The 19,215-nt window shown below is 37.0% G+C and overlaps 1 protein-coding gene across 1 annotated transcript in view; it reads left to right on the forward strand.

The window, feature by feature from the left end:
• Positions 1–19,215, forward strand: part of LOC127853680 (centrosomal protein of 290 kDa-like) — an 87,835-nt gene that overhangs the window by 51,956 nt on the left and 16,664 nt on the right. The window contains exons 34-46 of the mRNA XM_052388380.1: positions 480–674; positions 1,132–1,320; positions 4,178–4,312; positions 4,906–5,142; positions 5,495–5,713; positions 7,789–7,943; positions 8,947–9,160; positions 10,170–10,307; positions 10,685–10,799; positions 12,334–12,443; positions 13,137–13,286; positions 15,186–15,337; positions 17,684–17,834. Of these exons, the coding sequence (XP_052244340.1) occupies positions 480–674; positions 1,132–1,320; positions 4,178–4,312; positions 4,906–5,142; positions 5,495–5,713; positions 7,789–7,943; positions 8,947–9,160; positions 10,170–10,307; positions 10,685–10,799; positions 12,334–12,443; positions 13,137–13,286; positions 15,186–15,337; positions 17,684–17,834 (2,160 nt within the window). The remainder of the gene's footprint in view (positions 1–479; positions 675–1,131; positions 1,321–4,177; positions 4,313–4,905; positions 5,143–5,494; positions 5,714–7,788; positions 7,944–8,946; positions 9,161–10,169; positions 10,308–10,684; positions 10,800–12,333; positions 12,444–13,136; positions 13,287–15,185; positions 15,338–17,683; positions 17,835–19,215) is intronic.

Here is a 19,215-nt window from a genome sequence, read left to right on the forward strand (position 1 = left end):
GGAATAGTTCAAAATGGTTCAGGTCTGTTAAAAAAAAACATGGCCCTAAATGAGTATGCCATAATAATTATTAAAAATTGCCATAAATAAGCTTCTTTTGTTTTGTGAGGACAGCATGCAAAATAGTAGTGTCAATGCAGCATGTGGGGGTATACGTCACGTCTGTGACAAAGCTTTAGTTATCTAACGTGAGCGACTTTGGTATGTATGTTAACAAAAAACAACAACAATAAAATAATAAAACAAGCAGAACGTTTTGGCACATAATGCCCATCTTGGTATTATGACATATTTGGACAGTGCAGTGCAGTCCGCTCAGGATAATCAGGAAGACACTTCCGCTGATACTGGATTTTTGTATAAACAAAAAAATCCCCCCAAAATAAAAGTGTTATTCCTGATTAGCCTGTGCAGACAGCACATGCTTATCTGGGACAACACTTTAAGCAGATGAATTAAACCCCTCCCCTTTTTTTCAGACTCGTAAGACCAAGGAGGAGATGGAGGACCGGCTGGCGGCGCTAGAGATGCAACACAAGGGTCTCCAGGAGCTCATTGGTACGCTCAAGGATGCGCGCGGCGCAGCCAAGGTCAAGGAGTGGCACGGCAAGATGGACACCCTGCGCCTGGAGGAGCTCAAACATCGCAGACACATCACCAAACTACAGCAGCAGGTATTTATGTGATTGGATCTAACTTGAGGCTAAATATTCAAATTTGGCTTCTTTTCCTTAACTACAAGCGGAATTTAAGGTCCGAAATGTTTTTGAAGTTGCAGCAACAGGTAGGCTGAAAAGCGTTTTCAACTTTTTAAAGGTATGTTTTGGAACCAAAAATAGTTGGCCCAGATGTAAGATGTAACACTGAAGGCATATCACATAAGTTCTGCAGCAGGTAGGTTTAAAACGGTTTAAATGGCTGTTTGTTAAATATTGTTGAATGAAAATGAGGGGAAGTATTTTTTTATAAATAATTCGGAATTTCCACCATTTTTTATCATACCTGAAACTGGATATGATATTATATGATAATATTTTAAATGACCAAATTACTTTCTCATTCATGGTACCCTTCCCCATGCTTCCAAACACACTTAATAAATAACACGAAACATGTTCCTCTGTTGTTTAGATAACGTACCTGGAGGGTATGATCCGCACCCAGGAGGGCTCTGTGGCCGAGTTTGAGGCTGAGAACGTGAAGCTCACCCAGGAATTCGAGGAGCGCCAGTTGCGCTGGGAGCATCGTGAAGTGGAACTTGAGCGGCAGATTGCCACCCTAGAGAACCAGTCGGCCCAGATTGCAGGGGCAGCTGCCAAGGTAGTTTTCATTTTAAGTCAGGTTTGATGCATGTGCGTAAAGTGCCGTCCCAACTTAGCCTATGCAGTATGCCCAGGCTAATCAGGGATGACACTTCTTGCCTATTTTTCCTTTAAATTAAGTCTCTTCCAAGTGAATTTCTAGTTTAGGCAGAAAGTGTCTGTGTGAACTGCACAGGCTAATCTGTGATGACACTTTACACACATGCATTAATACCCATTTTTGTGAGTGCCAGATGTCGACTCTGAAGAACAAGTCTGCTCAGATTGGAGGGGCTGCTGCCAAGGTAACAGGGAAATAAATAGCTGTCTGTTTTGTATTAATAAAATATATAGTGTAGAAAAAGTGCATTTATGTAAAACCTGCACATTATTTATAAGCTGAATGTTTGATAATAGTTTTGTTAAAGTTTGGTTTAAATTTTATGCTATGAATTATTGTTATTTAAGAAAATAAAAATAATTCTAATGCATGTGTGAAATATTTTTATGGAAAATATTTAGATTAGAGCGATGTCGGCAGTCCCCGGATGCTTTAAAGATTATTTTCGATTGTTTTCTTTATATACGAAAGTGCCGAATGATTTTGAGCTGGTTACCTAAAGCAGCCGTTTATCATCCATTTCGTCTATATTGCTTAGCGTTACTCGTATTAAAATGTTATGTATGCTAGGAACCATCAAGTAACTATTGTCGGGTAAGTTCGGATACCATCGGGTCTTTGGAATACCTATAAGGTTTAAAAAAAAACGATACAAAACACAGACAAATCTTTAGTTAATCATTGCGTTAACAAATTGTATTTACTTCTTTCTTGAGACTGTCCATTATATAAAAATACAAATAGTTTTACTGACAATATTAACTCGTATGAAAATATTGTAAACTAGCTTAATCTTTTATGAAATCATTTCATGATAAAAAAAAATCATTTCAGTCACGTAACACTTTAGTTATGTCAAATAACCTACGCTTTTTATACCATTGTTCATGTGAACATTATTGCAATCAACAGGATCACGAACTCAACAGCAGTACATCATTCAAATACTAGTAATCAGTAAATCACGTGATAATACTTAAAAAGCATCACTATTTTTTATAATTGTGTCTGATGCTTCAAACATTTTGTCAATCACACATCGGACAAACAAACTCCATCTTTGCCTTTTCTTTCTCGTCCAACAACCTATATTCCGGCCTGTTGGCACACATATAAAGCCAACGTGTTTGACAATTTTCAAACTTAACCCATCTAGACGGGTGTTGAGCGCCCTGGTTACATGTACATACAGGGCACATCTCAATTTTGCCAACAGTTCTTATCAGTTCATATTTAGTCCGTCCATAACCAATACGTGACATTTATGTCAGCCACTTGACTATCCTCTTCTCCTAAGCAGCTGTGAGAACTGTATGTGGCCCCATAGTGCATATAATGCTGGAATGACTCTTAACCTTGTCAAATATCGTTGACCTTGGAACTTTGTAGAGCCTGGATGCCTTTAAGTAGCTATTAGAATTACTTTTCACTGCTCTAAATGCGTTTTCCAGGGTAGTATTGGCATACTTTTGTGGACGACTAATCCTAGAAGTAAAATACAGTCTTAATAACTTACCAAATACATAGCAACAGGGTCAGGATAGCAACAGGGTCAGGATAGCAACAGGGTCAGGATAGCAACAGGGTCAGGAACACACCAGGCTGATAGAATTGTCTAAATAATTGTCTATTACTTTTGTGTTTTTGTTTTTTTTCTTAGAAAGGAATACATTGACAAGATTTCCTTATTTCAAAACCATTTATATTGACACATGGTCAATAGAATATCAATTGCTAATGTGAGTACAAGTTTTTACATACATTTGTATCAAGTTTCATTAAAAAAACAGGTATCCACAAGAGCCGACTATTGAATTTTATATCGGCTCTTTCGGATACCTCCGTAATACCCATATTAATTGCGTGACGTCACATTTATACTTGTCACTTATGACTTTAACCTCTTTACATAACATAATTCACTTGTACGCTGTCAAGCTTTAATCTAAACAAAATTATTCGAAAATAATGTCATCAAGGATGCTTAGCATACCCAGTGAGAAAATGAAAGAACATTCTTACCTTCAGAACAAGTGATTGTTTTTCTAGTTTTTGAAAATATCCACGCCTTGCAACTTTGCAAAACCGGAAAAGAAAAATCTCGCTTTCTGCTCATGCAAAGATAATGATTTTTGAGAGGTTAAATGTGAACTTTTTTCTGATTGTCTAAAAGTATCCGGACTTAGACCCTATTCGGAGAAGCCCGACGCCGCTCTACTCATATTTCTGTGTATCAAATAATTTTGAAAAAATCAGTATGTATTTTAGGATCAAATACATGTTTTATTGTGTTTAAACAATCTAAGATCTTAGAAGACACCCAATGAATGTATTTTAGGGACAGAACTATCTTAATTTCCAAAAAGTCTGATCTTAATTTTCAAAAAGTCCAATCTTAATTTCCAAAAAGTCCAATAGACCATTATCTTGCCCCTGATTCTTTATTTAAATAGTAAAAACACCATGAGCCACGCTCTGTGAGGACTGTTTTAATGCATGTGTGTCAAGTGTTGTCCCAGATTAGCCTGTGCAATCAGGGACGACTTTTTCCGCAGCTTTAATTATATTTTTTGTTTAAAGGAAGTCTCTTCTCAGCAAACCCCCCACTTAAAATGGAAAGTGTCACCCCTGATAAGCCTGTGCAGACTACACAGGCTTATCTGAGCGCCACTACGCACATGTATTTAGCCCAGTTTTTCTGGAACAAGGCCAATTTTACAAGTAAAATCTGAGTACACCGTGTTTTCTCCTGCAGTTTGAGGAGGCGGTAGGGTCTCTACCTGACTCTAAGCTGCCAGTGGCCAACCAGTTGGAACAGGCTATCTCCACCATCAAGTCCAACGTGCGCGTCATACTGGACACCCAGGCTGAGTCCAAGAAACTCAAACAGGTGAGGAGAATGGACAGGATGGGAGAATTAAGCACAAGCTTGAAAGTCATAATGCGGTAAATGTTGAGCTTGGCTCAGATTCTTGGTTTTATCCAGGAGGGCTATTAACCTTTTTCTGTTCTCAACAAATGATATAAGAGTTCAGGCTTGAATTGTTGAAATGCTAAATTTGATGAATGGAATCGTTCCACATTGTTTACGAAGTCCCTGTTTGAGTTTGAGTGTGTCGGAATTTATTTAAAAATACATTCATTTTACAGGTCATTGGACCATTCATGGTATATTATTTCTATGATTCAGACTAATGTTAATGTGGAAAGGAAAGTATTAATTCTTATGTATACAGTACAATTTGGAAAACTAGGTACGTGCAAGAGTGTGCAATAATTGTGGGTTAAAATATTGAGCACTTCAGAGAGGAAAAAATTAAGAATGAGTAAAATTGTGAAAATGAAGGTAACTTGAAAGAGTTAATATTTACAGTTATTTTTGCTATTATAACTTGCTTTAAGCCAGTAATTTGGTACATTATATATTGATTAATATCACACATTTATTGTGGACTTTTCCTATTGTGTTATTTTCACTTTCAGAGAAACACCGATCTAGAGAAACACAACCGGGAATTGGAAAAGGCAGTAATTGAACGTGACCGAGTAATTGCGGACCTCAGACTGCGTATGCCCGCCACCGCAGAGCGCGATGAGATAATCTTGCGTGCACAGTCCAAGGCCAATACAGCGTCTGAGATAAATAAGGCCGCCCACGATCGCAACTTTGAGAGTGAGCAGTCGATGAAAGTGGCCCAGTCCACCATGGCAAGTCTTCAGGTATATGTAGCATGTGTACATTGTGGATAATGCATGAATTTTTGGTACTGACTTCGTATTTTAGTATGAGATTCAATATTTTTACACTTATTCACACTGACACATATATTTAATGTCAGGAGATGACAAAAAGTGAGAAAGGAATTTAATTAAAAAAAGGGATTGTGAATTTAAGTTTAAAAGATTGCTTTGATGCTCGCCTTTTTGAGAAGGCTGCACTTCGCAGTTTCTTTTTTGATCTGTCCATCAATCTGGCACGAATCCCTTAGAAGGATTTCTTAAGGAAAAAATACTTGAAAGAAAATGCTTTTAGGACTTTTAATGTCATCAGATACATATGTTCCAACTTCAGGCGCGAATCCAGCAGAAGGAGGAGACGATCGTAAAGTACCAGGACCTTCTGCGCCAGGCGCGGGAGGACATGCACGACATGAACCGGCGCCACGAAGGGGAGCTGCGCGCCATGCAGCAGAAGATCCACATGAACACGGACGCCGCCTTCAGCAAGTTCAAGGAGGCGGCCCAGCAGATCATGTCTCAGAAACTGGCCCATCCCATCTCTAACAAGCAGGTATGTGTCTGGATGTGCAGTGGTTTTTAGTAACATTTTGGGGCCAAATTTTGTCCTATTCCCATTTAAAAAAAAGATTCCAAAAGGAGGGCTTACAATTTTCTATTGAAGATTTCCAAATTGATTTTCTTTAAATATTTTTATTTGCAACTTTTAGTTCATTTTACTATCTAATTCCATGGGTTGGTCTTTTTTGGCCCCCAGATTGAATGATCGGGGGTATATTGTTTTTGGCCTGTCTGTCTGTCATTGTATGTGTCTGTCAACTGTATGTGTGTGTCTGTCCAAAACTTTAACCTTGGTCATAACTTTTGCAATATTGAAGATAGCAACTTGATATTTGGCATGCATGTGTAATTCATGGAGTTGCACATTTTGAGTGGTGAAAGGTCAAGGTCAAGGTCATCCTTCAAGGTCAAAGATCAAATATATGTCTTCAAAGTGGTGCAGAAGGGGGCATTGTGTTTCACACACACAGCTGTTGTTTAAATATAATATTGAAAACACTTTATTCTCAAGTTTTAAACATATTTTAGGGAAAAAAAAGCACGAATTTCCCAATTTTAGTAAAACCTGAGATTTTTTTTCATTGCAAAGGTTTCTTTCCTGATTCACAAAATGCTGAACAAAAACAACACAGACATGTTTTTATTTAGTTCTTTAGTAATAAAATTTCTCATCTTTTTGTTATTCTGGTTGAGAAGCTTTTTTGCTTAGACACTGTTTTTTTAAAGGAAATACCAGTTTCTCATCTTTTTGCTAACAGACAGGCTGTAGCCTAGTTTTGAAGCTTGGGCATACATTTATAACAAAATCGGATTGGTTGAGCTCCAAACGGAAATTTCATGCCACACACATGCTGAGTAATCTATTTACTCACAATATGTATGGTTTGGAATGAATCCGAATATAGGTTGAGAAGCACCTGTCGTCAGATAAATTCTGTCCGTCTGTCTGTCCATTAGTCGGTTTGTTCTCATGTCCTTGTACCACAACATTTTTGGAGGTGTTCTGTTACAATTTTCAACAACCAACATGCAAACATTTAAGCATTCTTTTTTCATGATATGAAATTTTGCATTTGTGTGTTTTTTTTTCTCTCTGCGATCAAAAATTACAAAAGTTATGCCCCTTTTTAAACTTAGACATTTTATAACAAAATTCCCTTTGTTTATAATTATACTCTAAAATTTATATTAAAAAATCTCCATAAATAAAAGAGGTCTTTACTTGAAACATATTAGGTAGGAAGTTCTCACAGGGGGAAGTGCAATTCACAAGAAATGTAACTCTTGCTTTTATATCTTTAGAGTTACTTCTTCTTTTAATTTGTGTACTTAAATTTTGTTCTCAGCATAACTGGAAACTAAACGAGGTATTAATGTTAGGCTTCGTAAGTTTGTATATCTCATTGAGGACATTTGAAAGCTCTTGTTTCAATATTTTTACAGTTATTTTCCATCATTAGATTGTATTAATAAATTTAGTTTGAAGCATATCTTGATAGTTATAAAATGTTTCAATTTCAAACTGAATAGTTAGTTAGGTCTCTAAGAGATGAAGTTCCACAAGCTAAACTGCCAATGTCGTCTGACAAAGCGGCATGATTGCGGATGTATATAAGACACAACTGTTATAAGACCAGATTTTTACCTGCCATGTATAATAATGTCAGTAATGTTATATTTTGACTGTATAGTAAAGTCTTCAATTTATTTTTTGCAAAATTTGCAAAATGGCGGATATTTGGTTTGCATTAACATATGTTTAAAGCCAAATAAGGGCATAAATTATACAAGTTTTGTTGTTTAATGAAAAAAATGGTGCATTTCATATGATCTATGTATTTATTACACAATATATGGTCTGACATAGTGTGTGCAAAATGTGTAGGTAATTGTTTTGAATGAAGCCTTGTTCTGGGAAAACTGGGCTTAATGCATGTGTGTACAGTGCTGTCCCAGATTAGCCTGTGCAGTGTGCACATGCTAATCAGGAATGACCACTTACACCAAGACTGGATTTTTGCTTATCAGAGACTTCCTTTCAAGGACACATTTCCTGTGTTTGACTAGATTGCTCGACTCAATGAGTTAGAAGACCAAGTGGTGGAACAAGAGAACGCTCTGGCTGCTATGGGAGAGAAGCTGCGAGCCAAGGATGAGGACATCATAGCACTGCGTACACGGCTACAGGAACAGGGGCTGCAGTATGCGGGCGAGAAAAAGACGTAAGTTTGTGCTGCAAATAACTTTAAATTTATGAAATTCTTTAAGACAATGTCAGTGGTTAGTTTGTTTATGCCCACAGATAGAATGATCGTGGGTATATTGTTTTTGGCCTGTATGTCTGTCAATTTGTATGTGTCTGTCTGTCATTCTGTCCCAAAACTTTAACCTTGGTCATAACTTTTGCAATATTGAAGATAGCACCTTGATATTTGGCATGCATGTGTATCTTATGGAGCTGCACATTTTGAGTGGTGAAAGGTCAAGGTCATCCTTCAAGGTCAAAGGTCAAATATATGGCTTTAAAGCGGCGCAGTAGGGAGCATTGTGTTTCTGACAAACACATCTCTTGTTTAAAATCAAAATGTTTGAAAGAAGTAAATTTATGCTAAACAATAATTGTCTATCCTTCAGTGTGCAGAATTTTTTAGACAATTTTGTCGGATGTTTATCTTTTCCCTTAACTCTTTACCACTCAGATACACACTTTGACACATTTGTATTCCATGAAAAAAATTCAAATTTAAGACTTTTCTTTCTAGATTCAACTTTTAAAGGCTTAATTTAGAACCACAAGATACTGATGAGCAGCAAACAGTATAAAACCTGAACAGACTGAGAGTTACTCACAGCTGTTCAGGTTTTATACTGGTTGCAAATAGCAATTTTTTCTTTGCTTTTGAATAGGAAAGGGTTAAGGTAAAGTTGTGAAAATTCTTCAATTAAAAAAATCCTTAATTGAATGGCTATTCTGGGTTGACATCTTTTGTATCAAAATGTCTGAAATAAATAATAATTTATCCTGCTCTATGCAGAAAGCATTGCATAAACAAATTGATTTGAGTTTCTACTTTTATTACTTGTTATCTTTAGGCTTAGTGATACATTGGACAAATATACATGCACCCCAAAATCCCCCGCAAACCAAGCAAAACCATCAGTAATAATCCACTTTGCTATAATATCCACGGCTCCCTCAAACCAAACTGACACATTTTGTCCCAGGGAGGTGGGTCGCCTGCGGGAGGAACTCGACAAGAAGTCCCAGGAGATTGCAGAGACGAGACGCAAGGTGGAGGACCAGGCTAAGGAACTGGGCTTGCTGAACGAGGAACTGCAGGCCGCCAAGGAGGCAAACTCGCGGGCACCCACAACCACCATGAAAAACATGGTGGAGCGACTGAAGAACCAGCTAGCCCTAAAGGAGAAACAGCACCAGGTCTGTTTCTGGTGTTTTTTGTAAGACTGATGAATTTTTTGTTGTGGATTCTCGGATACAGAACTTTATACTGATTTTTTTTTTTTGCTATTTGTTAACAACTGCACCAGGTGGGTATGAGGTGTTTATTTGAGCTTTTTTCTGGGAAAACTGGGCTTAACACACTGCGCAAAGTGTCATCCCTGATCAGCCTGTGCATAAAGTTTGAACATGCATTAAGCTATGTTTTCCCAGAATGAGGCTCATTAAGACTGATAGGGCTTTGGTGTCAATTCTAGGGCACAAGACTTTATACTGAGTTTTAATTTGTTCCTTTTTCCTTGTAATAGGCTTTAGTATTTTTCTGAGAGTAAAAAACACTGAAACCTCCCAAGCTTTTTCTAAAAACAACAACACCTGTTTAGATTTTAGACTTAGTACATGCAGGATTAAGGCAAAAGGATATGCTTAGGCAAATTAGTTTTAATGGAGTGTCCAGGCTCATTCTTGTAATATTTTGATGAAGATAGAACAAATGAAAAATCAGCTTTTAATTCAAAATATCAAAATCCCATCGTAAATAATATGACTAAAATGGTGATACTATTATAAACTGTCGGTTCTCTAGCATATTTAATAGCCAATTTTATTGTTATTACATACCATTGATACATAATCCTGAAATTCGACAAATAACTGTTAAGATGGATTTCTGCTCAGTGAGCTTTTAAATGGTCTCCTAAATGGTGCCAAGTACTGGTTCTACCCTGGAAATGCACACAGTATAGATTTTTTCTTAACTTATAGCTTTTGAAACAACCAATCTAAAACAAATCAAGAAATAAATAAAAAAACAACAAAAAACACAACAATAACAAACAATTCTTATATTTAAAAACTTCATTATTATTTTGTTAAATAAATTGAAAATAATAATTAATTTTATTAATAGTTAATTATTTTTTTTAATTAAGTAAATAATTGTAAAACTGATAATTATTAATAAATATTAAAATATGTTCGGTTGCAGTCGCTAAGCAAGGCCCTGACAGAACTACGTGCAGACATGGTGACCCAGGCGCAGGCTCAGGTTCGAGCCCACAATGTGGATGGAGAACAGGAGATCAATGTGCAGAAGATTGTAGACAAACACACCAAGGAGCTTGGGGTGAGTTGGGATAGGGATAATACTATGGGTCATGTGCTTAAAGTGTCTTCCCAGATTAGCCTGTGCAGTCTACACAGTCTAATCAGGGACAGCACTTTCCGCCCTGACTGGATCTCAGTTGAAAAGAGAATTTTGTTAAACAAAAAATTCCATACAAGTAGAAAGTGTCATCCCTGATAGGCCTGTGCAAAATATTACCATGTTAAACTGAACGATTGTGGGTAGTTGAATAGTAGAATATAAGTTTGTTGTTAATTTAAACTTTCGGAAAATGATGTTAAAACTCGTAGATTTTACTTACTTTCACAGGTCACACGCATTGTTTTGGTGTAACTAATGATTAATACAAATCCTTTTCTAACTTGTTTACTCTACAGGAGCAAATAGAGGACCTGCAGAACACAGTGGAGAAACAGAAGACTGAATTGAAGAAGAGGAAAGACAAGGAGACCAGTCTGCAGGCAGAGCTAGAGGAATACAGGGATGAGACAGGTATGGAAGCATCTGATGAGGGCATGTTGGGTGTAATGATGAAGGTTGGGGTCACAATAACTTGTCAAAAGTCAAAATATTGCATATTTCAGCTTGTTCAGACAGACACATTGTTTTCCATCAGGCAATTTAAAATTGTTAACTAATATGAGCATCGTTGGATTTCTTGTAAATTACCAGCCACAATTGTTCACCAATTTGTGACGATGTTTGCCTGCAAGGTCTGTGTCCCTTGCCCAAATCCAATGCTCAGAAAACGGGCAATAACAGCTTTTGTTCACTGTTACTTCATAATTTAAAGTGCCCGTAAAAAAATGCTATGCCTCACGCTGATGAATGGACATGTTGCAGGTAATGCCTTTGTTACAAGCTCAAAGGTCAAGCTCTCACTCACTTTTGAATAATAACAAAATGTATGGCAATCTTGACAACTGGCTTGTTATGTTTAAGACAGACATCTAATGCTTTACTGTCAACTTTTTAATGTAAAGAAACTGAAATACACAACACCAGAACTTCTATGGAAAGGAGAATCATTGGGTTGATATTTTTATCGCCTTTTATTGTGTCACAGAGTTTTTTATCAAGCAGTTTTGAGTTATACTCTGTGGCCTTTTAAACAACTGTGTTAGCCTTTTTGTCCATTCCAAGCTGAAACGTCAATGTGATCTTGAATCAATTGTTTGGATATTTATACAATAATTGTTCATACAAATGTTATTTGAAGTTTTTATCTGAAGCCTTGTAATATAAATGTGTAAGACATACATTCCAAAGTGAAATGGACAAGAAAATCTTAAAGCAGCTTCTTAAAGACTTGAGCCGTGCCAGGGGAAAATGGGGCTTAATGCAGGTGTATAAAGTGTTGTCCTATATTAGCCTGTGCAGTCAGCTAATAAGGGACGACACTTTCTGCCTTCACAGTATTTTTGCTAAAAAGATTCTTTCTTTAAACGAAAACTACCATGAAAGTGGGGAGTGCTGTCCCAGAATAGCCTGTGTAGACAAGGTACAGTCATTAAGCCCTGTTTTTCCAGAACAAGTCTCCAATTTATACAGTGATTTTCACTGAGAAGTTTACTTTGAAGATGTTCAACTCAAGCCAGGTATTACAACTGTGTATGTAATTGTACATTGTCAGTTGAGAAGGACAATTCAATCTTAAAGCAGCTTCTTAAAGATTTATGCCTTGCTCTGGGATAATAGGGTTTAATACATGTGCGTAAAGTGTTGTCCCAGATTAGCCTGTGCAGTTACCACAGGCAAATCAGGGAAGACACTTTCCGCTTAAACTGGATTTTAACTTTAAATAGTTTTTCTTTTAACAAAAAATACCACAAAACGGGAAAGTGTAATCCCTGATTAGCCTGTTTGGAATGCACAGTTGAGTCTGTGGCAGCACTTTAGGCACATGCATTAAACCCCACTTTCCCAGAGCCAGACTCATGCTGAAGCATTTTTTTCTGTAGAACTTTACTTAAAATTTTCGACACAAGCCAGGTATTGCAGCTGTGTATTCTGTCGTACTTTGCAGGTGACAAGGACAAGACCATCACAAAGCTCAAGGGAGACAAGCAGCGTCTGGAGGCGGAGGTTGAAGAGCTGGAGAAGAAGGTGGAGAGGATGAGCACCATGAAAACTCAGGTACACTTACTGCATGTGTGTAAAGTGTTGTAACTGATTTGCCTGTGCAGTTCGCACAGTCTCATTTTAAGAATGGAATTGTTTCTATTATCCCAGCTGAGGTAAGGCGTACATCGAGATACTCTGTCGGTCAGGTGGTTTATCTGTAAAACTAAAACTGCTCCGAGCAAACTACTTCGACATGTCTTAAGCGATGAATGTGAAACTAAAAACATGTCACCATGGAGAGTAAATGTGCAAAACACAATTTTCACTTATTCGTGAGTCATGTGTCCTTGACTTAAGTAATGGACATGGCTGCCTTGTCTTGGACAAAGCCGTTTGGAATATTGTTCATGCTTATGAAAGAGCTGTAGTTTTAATAAGGTAAAGTAATAGTAAGTGACATGAGCTGTGCCTTGGGAAAACAGGGCTTATTGCATGTGTATAAAGAGTCCTCTGCACAGGCTAGTCAGTGATGACACTCTCTGCCTAATCTGAATTTTAGTTTAGAAGCTTGTTTCTTTAAACAAAAACTCCATACAAGCGGAAACTGTCGTGTTTTTTTTTTTAAGCCTTTGCACACTGCACAGGCTCATCTTAGACCACACTTTACACATATTTATGACGTCCCAATTTCCCAGAGTGGAACTCATACATAACATGTCGCCTATGTTGTTGCAGAGGCTAAAATCATGCAATCCTATTTTCCAGAAAACTGGTGAAGAGAATACGAAGAAAGAGATGGATGATCTCCGTCGACAGGTTCGCTTGCTTGAAGGGGAGCTGAAACGTAAGGGCCAGGCCCCAGAGAAACCCTACGAGCTAAAGAAGGTTGAGTCCCCTAGAGACCCACCACCAAAAGTAAGGGACAAGTTTCTTTTGGTTTTATAACAATAAACATATATAAGAAAAATATAAGAAATAAAAAACATATGTTATGGTTTTGTGTTAATTGACTGAATATGTGGTTTTCTATTTTTATGCTCACAGATGGAAAGGGGGGGGGGTGTCATATAATCAGCTCTTTGTCTGTCCATTGTAAATATATGAGCATTGAGTTGCTTGGGTCTAACATGAATTTCACCAATATTTGTTTCTTTCATACTAAATGTGTGTTTTTCTGTCTTTCTTTTGTTTTGTCCATCGCACAAATGATATAAATTTGATGAAACTTGGTATGCAGCATTCCTTAATGGTGGACACTTACATGGGGATTCTTGTCAGGCAATTTTTGTCCAATGATGTTCATGGCGTTATCTGTATTGTCAATTGATTATTATTATGTTATTCTTTAATAGTTTTTCATATCCGCATGAGATATCAGAAAAGCTAGTTGCTAATACTGTTTATTGTATTTAAATTTCGAAAGCAATATGTATTGATGATAGAAAAATTATATGAGCTTAGTTCTAAAATCTTGCTTAATGCATATATAATGTGTAAAGTATCGCCCAAGATTAGTCTGTGCAGTCGGCGTTGACTGGATTTTCTTTGAACAAAAAATACCATTAAAGCGTCAAGTGTTGTCCTTAATTAGCCTGTGCAGACACACTGTGCATTAAACCTTGTTTTCTCATAACAAGGCTTGATTCCTTGTTGTACAGGGGAGTGTTGGCAGTGAGGAGCTACTCTCACTTTGTTATTCCTTTTTATCCAGGGAAGGGGTGGCAGTGAATAGCTATTCTTACTTTGTTGTTCCTTGTTGTATTGGGGAATAGTGGCAGAGAATAGCTATTCTCGCTATGCTATTCCTTTTTGTACTGGGAAGTGGTGGCAGTGAGGAGCTATTCTCACTTTGTTATTCTTTGTTGTACAGGGAAGCGGTGGCAGTGAGGAGGTATTCTTACTATGTTATTCCTTGTTGTACAGGGAAGTGGTGGCAGTGAGGAGCTATTCTTACTTTGTTATTCCTTGTTGTACAGGGAAGCGGTGGCAGGGAGGAGCTATTCTTACTTTGTTATTCCTTGTTGTACAGGGAAGTGGTGGCAGTGAGGAGCTATTCTCACTTTGTTATTCCTTGTTGTACAGCCAAGTGTCTGCAGTGGAGAGCTATTCTCACTTTGTTGTTCCTGGTTGTACAGCTAAGTGGTGGCAGTGAGGAGCTATTCTCACTTTGTTATTCCTTGTTGTACAGGGAAGTGGTGGCAGTGAGGAGGTATTCTCACTATGTTATTCCTTGTTGTACAGGGAAGTGGTGGCAATGAATATTCTCACTTTGTTGTTCCTTGTTGTACAGGGAAGTGTCTGCAGTGAGGAGGTATTCTCACTTTGTTGTTCCTTGTTGTACAGGGAAGTGTTTGCAGTGAAGAGCTATTCTCACTTTGTTATTTCTTGTTGTACAGCGAAGTGTCTGCAGTGAAGAGCTATTCTCACTTTGTTGTTCCCTGTTGTACAGGGATGTGGTGGCAGTGAGGAGCTATTCTCACTTTGTTATTCCTTGTTGTACAGGGAAGTGTCTGCAGTGAGGAGCTATTCTCACTTTGTTATTCCTTGTTGTACAGCGAAGTGGTGGCAGTGAATAGCTATATTTCCTTTGTTGTTTTTTGTTGTTCAGGGAAGTGGTAGAAGTTAGAAACTATTCCCAATATGTTATTCCTTTTGCAGGGAAGTGGTGGCAGTGAAGAGCTATTCTCACTATGTTATTCCTTGTTGTACAGCGAAGTGATGGCAGTGAATAGATATATTTACTTTGTTGTTCCTTGTTGTACAAGGAAGTGGAAGAAGTTAGAAGCTATTCTCAATATGTTATTTCTTTTGTAGGGAAGTGGTGGCAGTGAAGAGCTGATCAAGTGGGAGGAGTCCAAGAAGTGGCAGAAGACTGTGGAGAAGATGAGAGGCAAGATCAAGGAGCGAGACGGTGAGCTGGACCGCCTGCAGAAGTCAAACAAGATGCTCAAAGAGATGGTTGAGAGGTGGGCCTAAAGTGGGGTGTGGGGCAAAAAGCAATAGAGTCTCGTTATAGATAATTTGGCTGATTGCATGTGCGTTAAGTGTTGTCCCAGATTCGCCTGTGCAGTCTGGACAGGCAAACCAGGGACAGCACTTTCCGCTGACATATGATTTTGTTTTAGAAGAGACTTCCCTTAAATTATATCTTTTAAAGCGGAAACTGTTGTCACTGATTAGCCTGTGCAATACCGCTCAGACAATCAGGGAAGACACTAAACATACATGTATAAGGCCCAGTTTTTCCAGATGGCTTCTCAATAGGAATTTACCTCTGAATGAGTTGTTTATATCTGTGTACTAAATTGTAAATAGGCTGCTAAAGGCAAACATTTTGCAGAAAAAGGTACTTGAAATGTAGGCTTTTAGTTATATTGAGTTAGAAATGTGCTACCATGTAGAGGAAGTCTTAAAAAATGTATATTTGAAATAAATTTGTAATTTATGGGCTTAGTACTTTTTGCATGGTTCAGCTCCGTCTAAGCCTTAGTAGATATTACAATCATTTAGTACTGATAAACTTTATTACATTCTGCACCTTGTTTTCTTTATAATATAACCATAGCAAATCTTAAAAATATATTTGACTGACCGATCTCATTATGTTACTGTGCTTAAATGACGTAGCAACGTCAACGGACATCTTGCCATCTAAACAACTTTCCAGTTTGATCCTGACGTTAGAAAAAAATCTGATTGAAAAGCACATGATATAAAAAAAGATCTGACTCTCATTGTGATTTCATACCATGATTTATAAAACTCATCAAGGAAACTCATTAATAATTAATCTCACTGAAGGCTCACTTACTAGCAAAAGTACTGTACTTGTTCAAGAAAATATGGTTTTAAATGGCAGCATGTGTTAGATCCTATATCTCTGAAATATGGCATAAGATGATCTTAATGAAATTTTGGTTGAAAATCCATAAGACATCTGTGCTTGTTGAATTTAAACTTTTAAAATTGCTTGTCAAACATTTTGTCTTAGAGTGTCCACATGTAAGACAAACATTTTGTCAGATTGATAATATTTTATAAAAGTGGATAGTGTTTTTTCTGGCTAGCTTTTGCTGACTGCACAGATTAATCTGTGGTGACACTTTGTATACCGGTACACGCATTAGGCCCAGTTTTCCCAGAATGAATCTTGATTTAATCTTTACTGCCTTTTTTCCTTTACCTCTGATTCAAGTTTGGCAGTTGTCGGACATTGGTCTAAAAGTGTGAGTAGGTTAACAGACTTTGTAATCGAACTGAAAGACTGTTGAAAACAGTATAAAATCCAGCAAATAAACAAAGACATCTTGGATTGTTAAATATCTAAATATTTAAGAACAAGGGAAGTAACCCGTAGGGAACAGCTTATTGCAAACCTGTTCATACATGCTGACCTCTGATTGCATGTTTGCTCCTGCAGTGCTGTAATGAATACTATTGATTATTGAGTTACATTGTATTGATTTTCTACAGCTTATCTGTACATGGGAATACTACCTCTTTTATAGTTTGTGTAAATGTTAAACCTTACTTTGCATTTATACAAGTTTAATGTGCATGTGTTTTCATGTTTAAAACAAATTAAGGAAATAATTCTTTTTGTTTGCAGTTTTTACATTTAGGATACATTTTGATTCAGTAAGTTAGTTTGAACTATATACACATGTATGGTAGGTTGGCAATAAAAATCTAAATGTATCATCTAAAATAGTTTTTTGTTGTTACTTGTTAAGGACAGCAGGCTGCATTTAGGTTTTAGACATGTTATTTTTTTAGATCAATCAGCACAACATGAATTGTGAGCTTTTGTGATTGCCTCGTGTCTGTCAGACTACACACATAAGGTTTCAGCCCAACCTAAATTCAACTTGGTCATTATATTTCCTTCAATGATTTAAAAAAGGCAGTTGTATAAACTCTGATTCATCTTTATATTGTGTAGTATTATATGTTAAAAATATTTTCTGCCAAATGACGTTATGTTACTGTATGATGTAACTTCCTGTGTTTATGTTTAAGTTAATACTACTTATGAAGACTATGGCCAAAACATGTTAAGTATTTAAGAAATTAAAATGAACAACCATAGCATGTTTAGATGATACATGCTTAATGATATTTTTTAGGTCATAAAGTTATTAATAGGATTTTTTTACTCTGCTAAAAATGAGTTTTGTCCCTTTTTTAACTTAGAAATTGTACAACCTTCCTTCCTACATAGAACAACATATGGTGTCATGTTATATTCTTCACAGCTCTAACAAGCTGTAGTTCTGAAATGCAATTAACAAAGTTAGCTTTTTATCCTGCAGACTGACGAAGGAAAAGGAGACATTGGAGCGCAAGAATGTGGGTCAAGGTACAAAGGTTGTGGCTCCTGCCCCTCCCCTGACCTCCCAGCCCTACAAACCTGACCACCAGGTGGAGGCACTAAAGCACCAAACCTACCAGCTCCAGGAGGAGGTAGTGTAGTAACAATATGAGCCACGTCATGCAAAAATAGGTCTTATGTATGTGTCAAGCTTGCTCAAGACCAGCCTGTGCAATAACTCAGTCTTGTCCTTAGATACTGTTAAGTCCGGTAATCTTGCGCGTCCGGTAATCTTGTGCACTTCGCAGTTGCAAATCTCGCAGACGACAAATGGTTTTCTGTAGTGATGAAAGATAGAATTTCACATTTTTTAGAAATTAATGGATTTAAAAGGTATGTATTCCATGCAAAATAAAATTTGATCTTTACATTTAAACACCGGTTGCGTCATCCCTATAAATCGTAAACACTGGCCTACTTACAATAAATTCGAAATGAATCACAAATTCCCTGCAGTCTTTAGCGTTTTTGTACTTTAAATTAAGAATTCATAAATCCAACGTGAAATTTAGCATTCCATTGCACAATATCCGATCCGTTATGTTATTTTTGGCCATTGAAAATATATCGCATCAGACGACATAGTCATCATTTCCCGCCATTCTGTCAAACCAATTTGGTATTATCTCTGCATGCGCAATGGCCTAGTTTTGATATTTTCTGTAAACTATGGAAGCATGATCGTGGTAAAATTATACCTGTTGTGCATAAACATTTTTTTCACCTATACCGGTACTTTTTCTATTAATTGTACACTATTACTAGTGACTATATTATTTGTTGATGTGTAGTGAACAAAAACATCACTAGAAATCCACACTTATTAATAAATGTCAATGGTTTTGCAAACTATTTTTTTAATATTTTTCTGGAATGTTTTTTGTCAATAATTGGACACCATATGTCTACAATTTTGCCTAAACGAGGTCATAACACCAAGTGCAAGATTACCAGACACTGTGATAGTTTGAAAATGAGGTGAGTCATGTTTGTTTTGAAATCAAATCGGACAGTTCCTCACTGAATTAATCATACATTTTTGTGTTTATAAGCACATGAACTTATTATTTTCATAATAAATTTAGATATTATGTTGTCAATTTATAAAAGAACATGTTTTTAAACCAATTGACCCTTAACTGCGCAAGATTACCGGACCGCATCGTACATTGTCTGCTGTAAAGTTATGCACGGTTGCATTCTTACCCTGGCCAAGCTGATCACAGGCTTGTCTGGAGCTACATTGGCCACATATGTCATAAGACCCATTTTGGCATGACACAGCTCGTATGTTTAATGTACTAAGAATACTGTAAAATTAAGATAATTCTATACATTGTTAGTATTGAAAACTTGCAGTGTATGGTTTTCTTTCTTTTGTAATTAAACATTTATGTATTGCATTAACCCTTTCAGTGCGGGAACCGAATTTTGAAGGCCTTTGCAAACAGTTTGGATCCAGATGAGACGCCA

Source organism: Dreissena polymorpha, chromosome 12, assembly GCF_020536995.1.
Source record: "Dreissena polymorpha isolate Duluth1 chromosome 12, UMN_Dpol_1.0, whole genome shotgun sequence".
Taxonomy (NCBI): Eukaryota; Metazoa; Mollusca; class Bivalvia; order Myida; family Dreissenidae; genus Dreissena; species Dreissena polymorpha.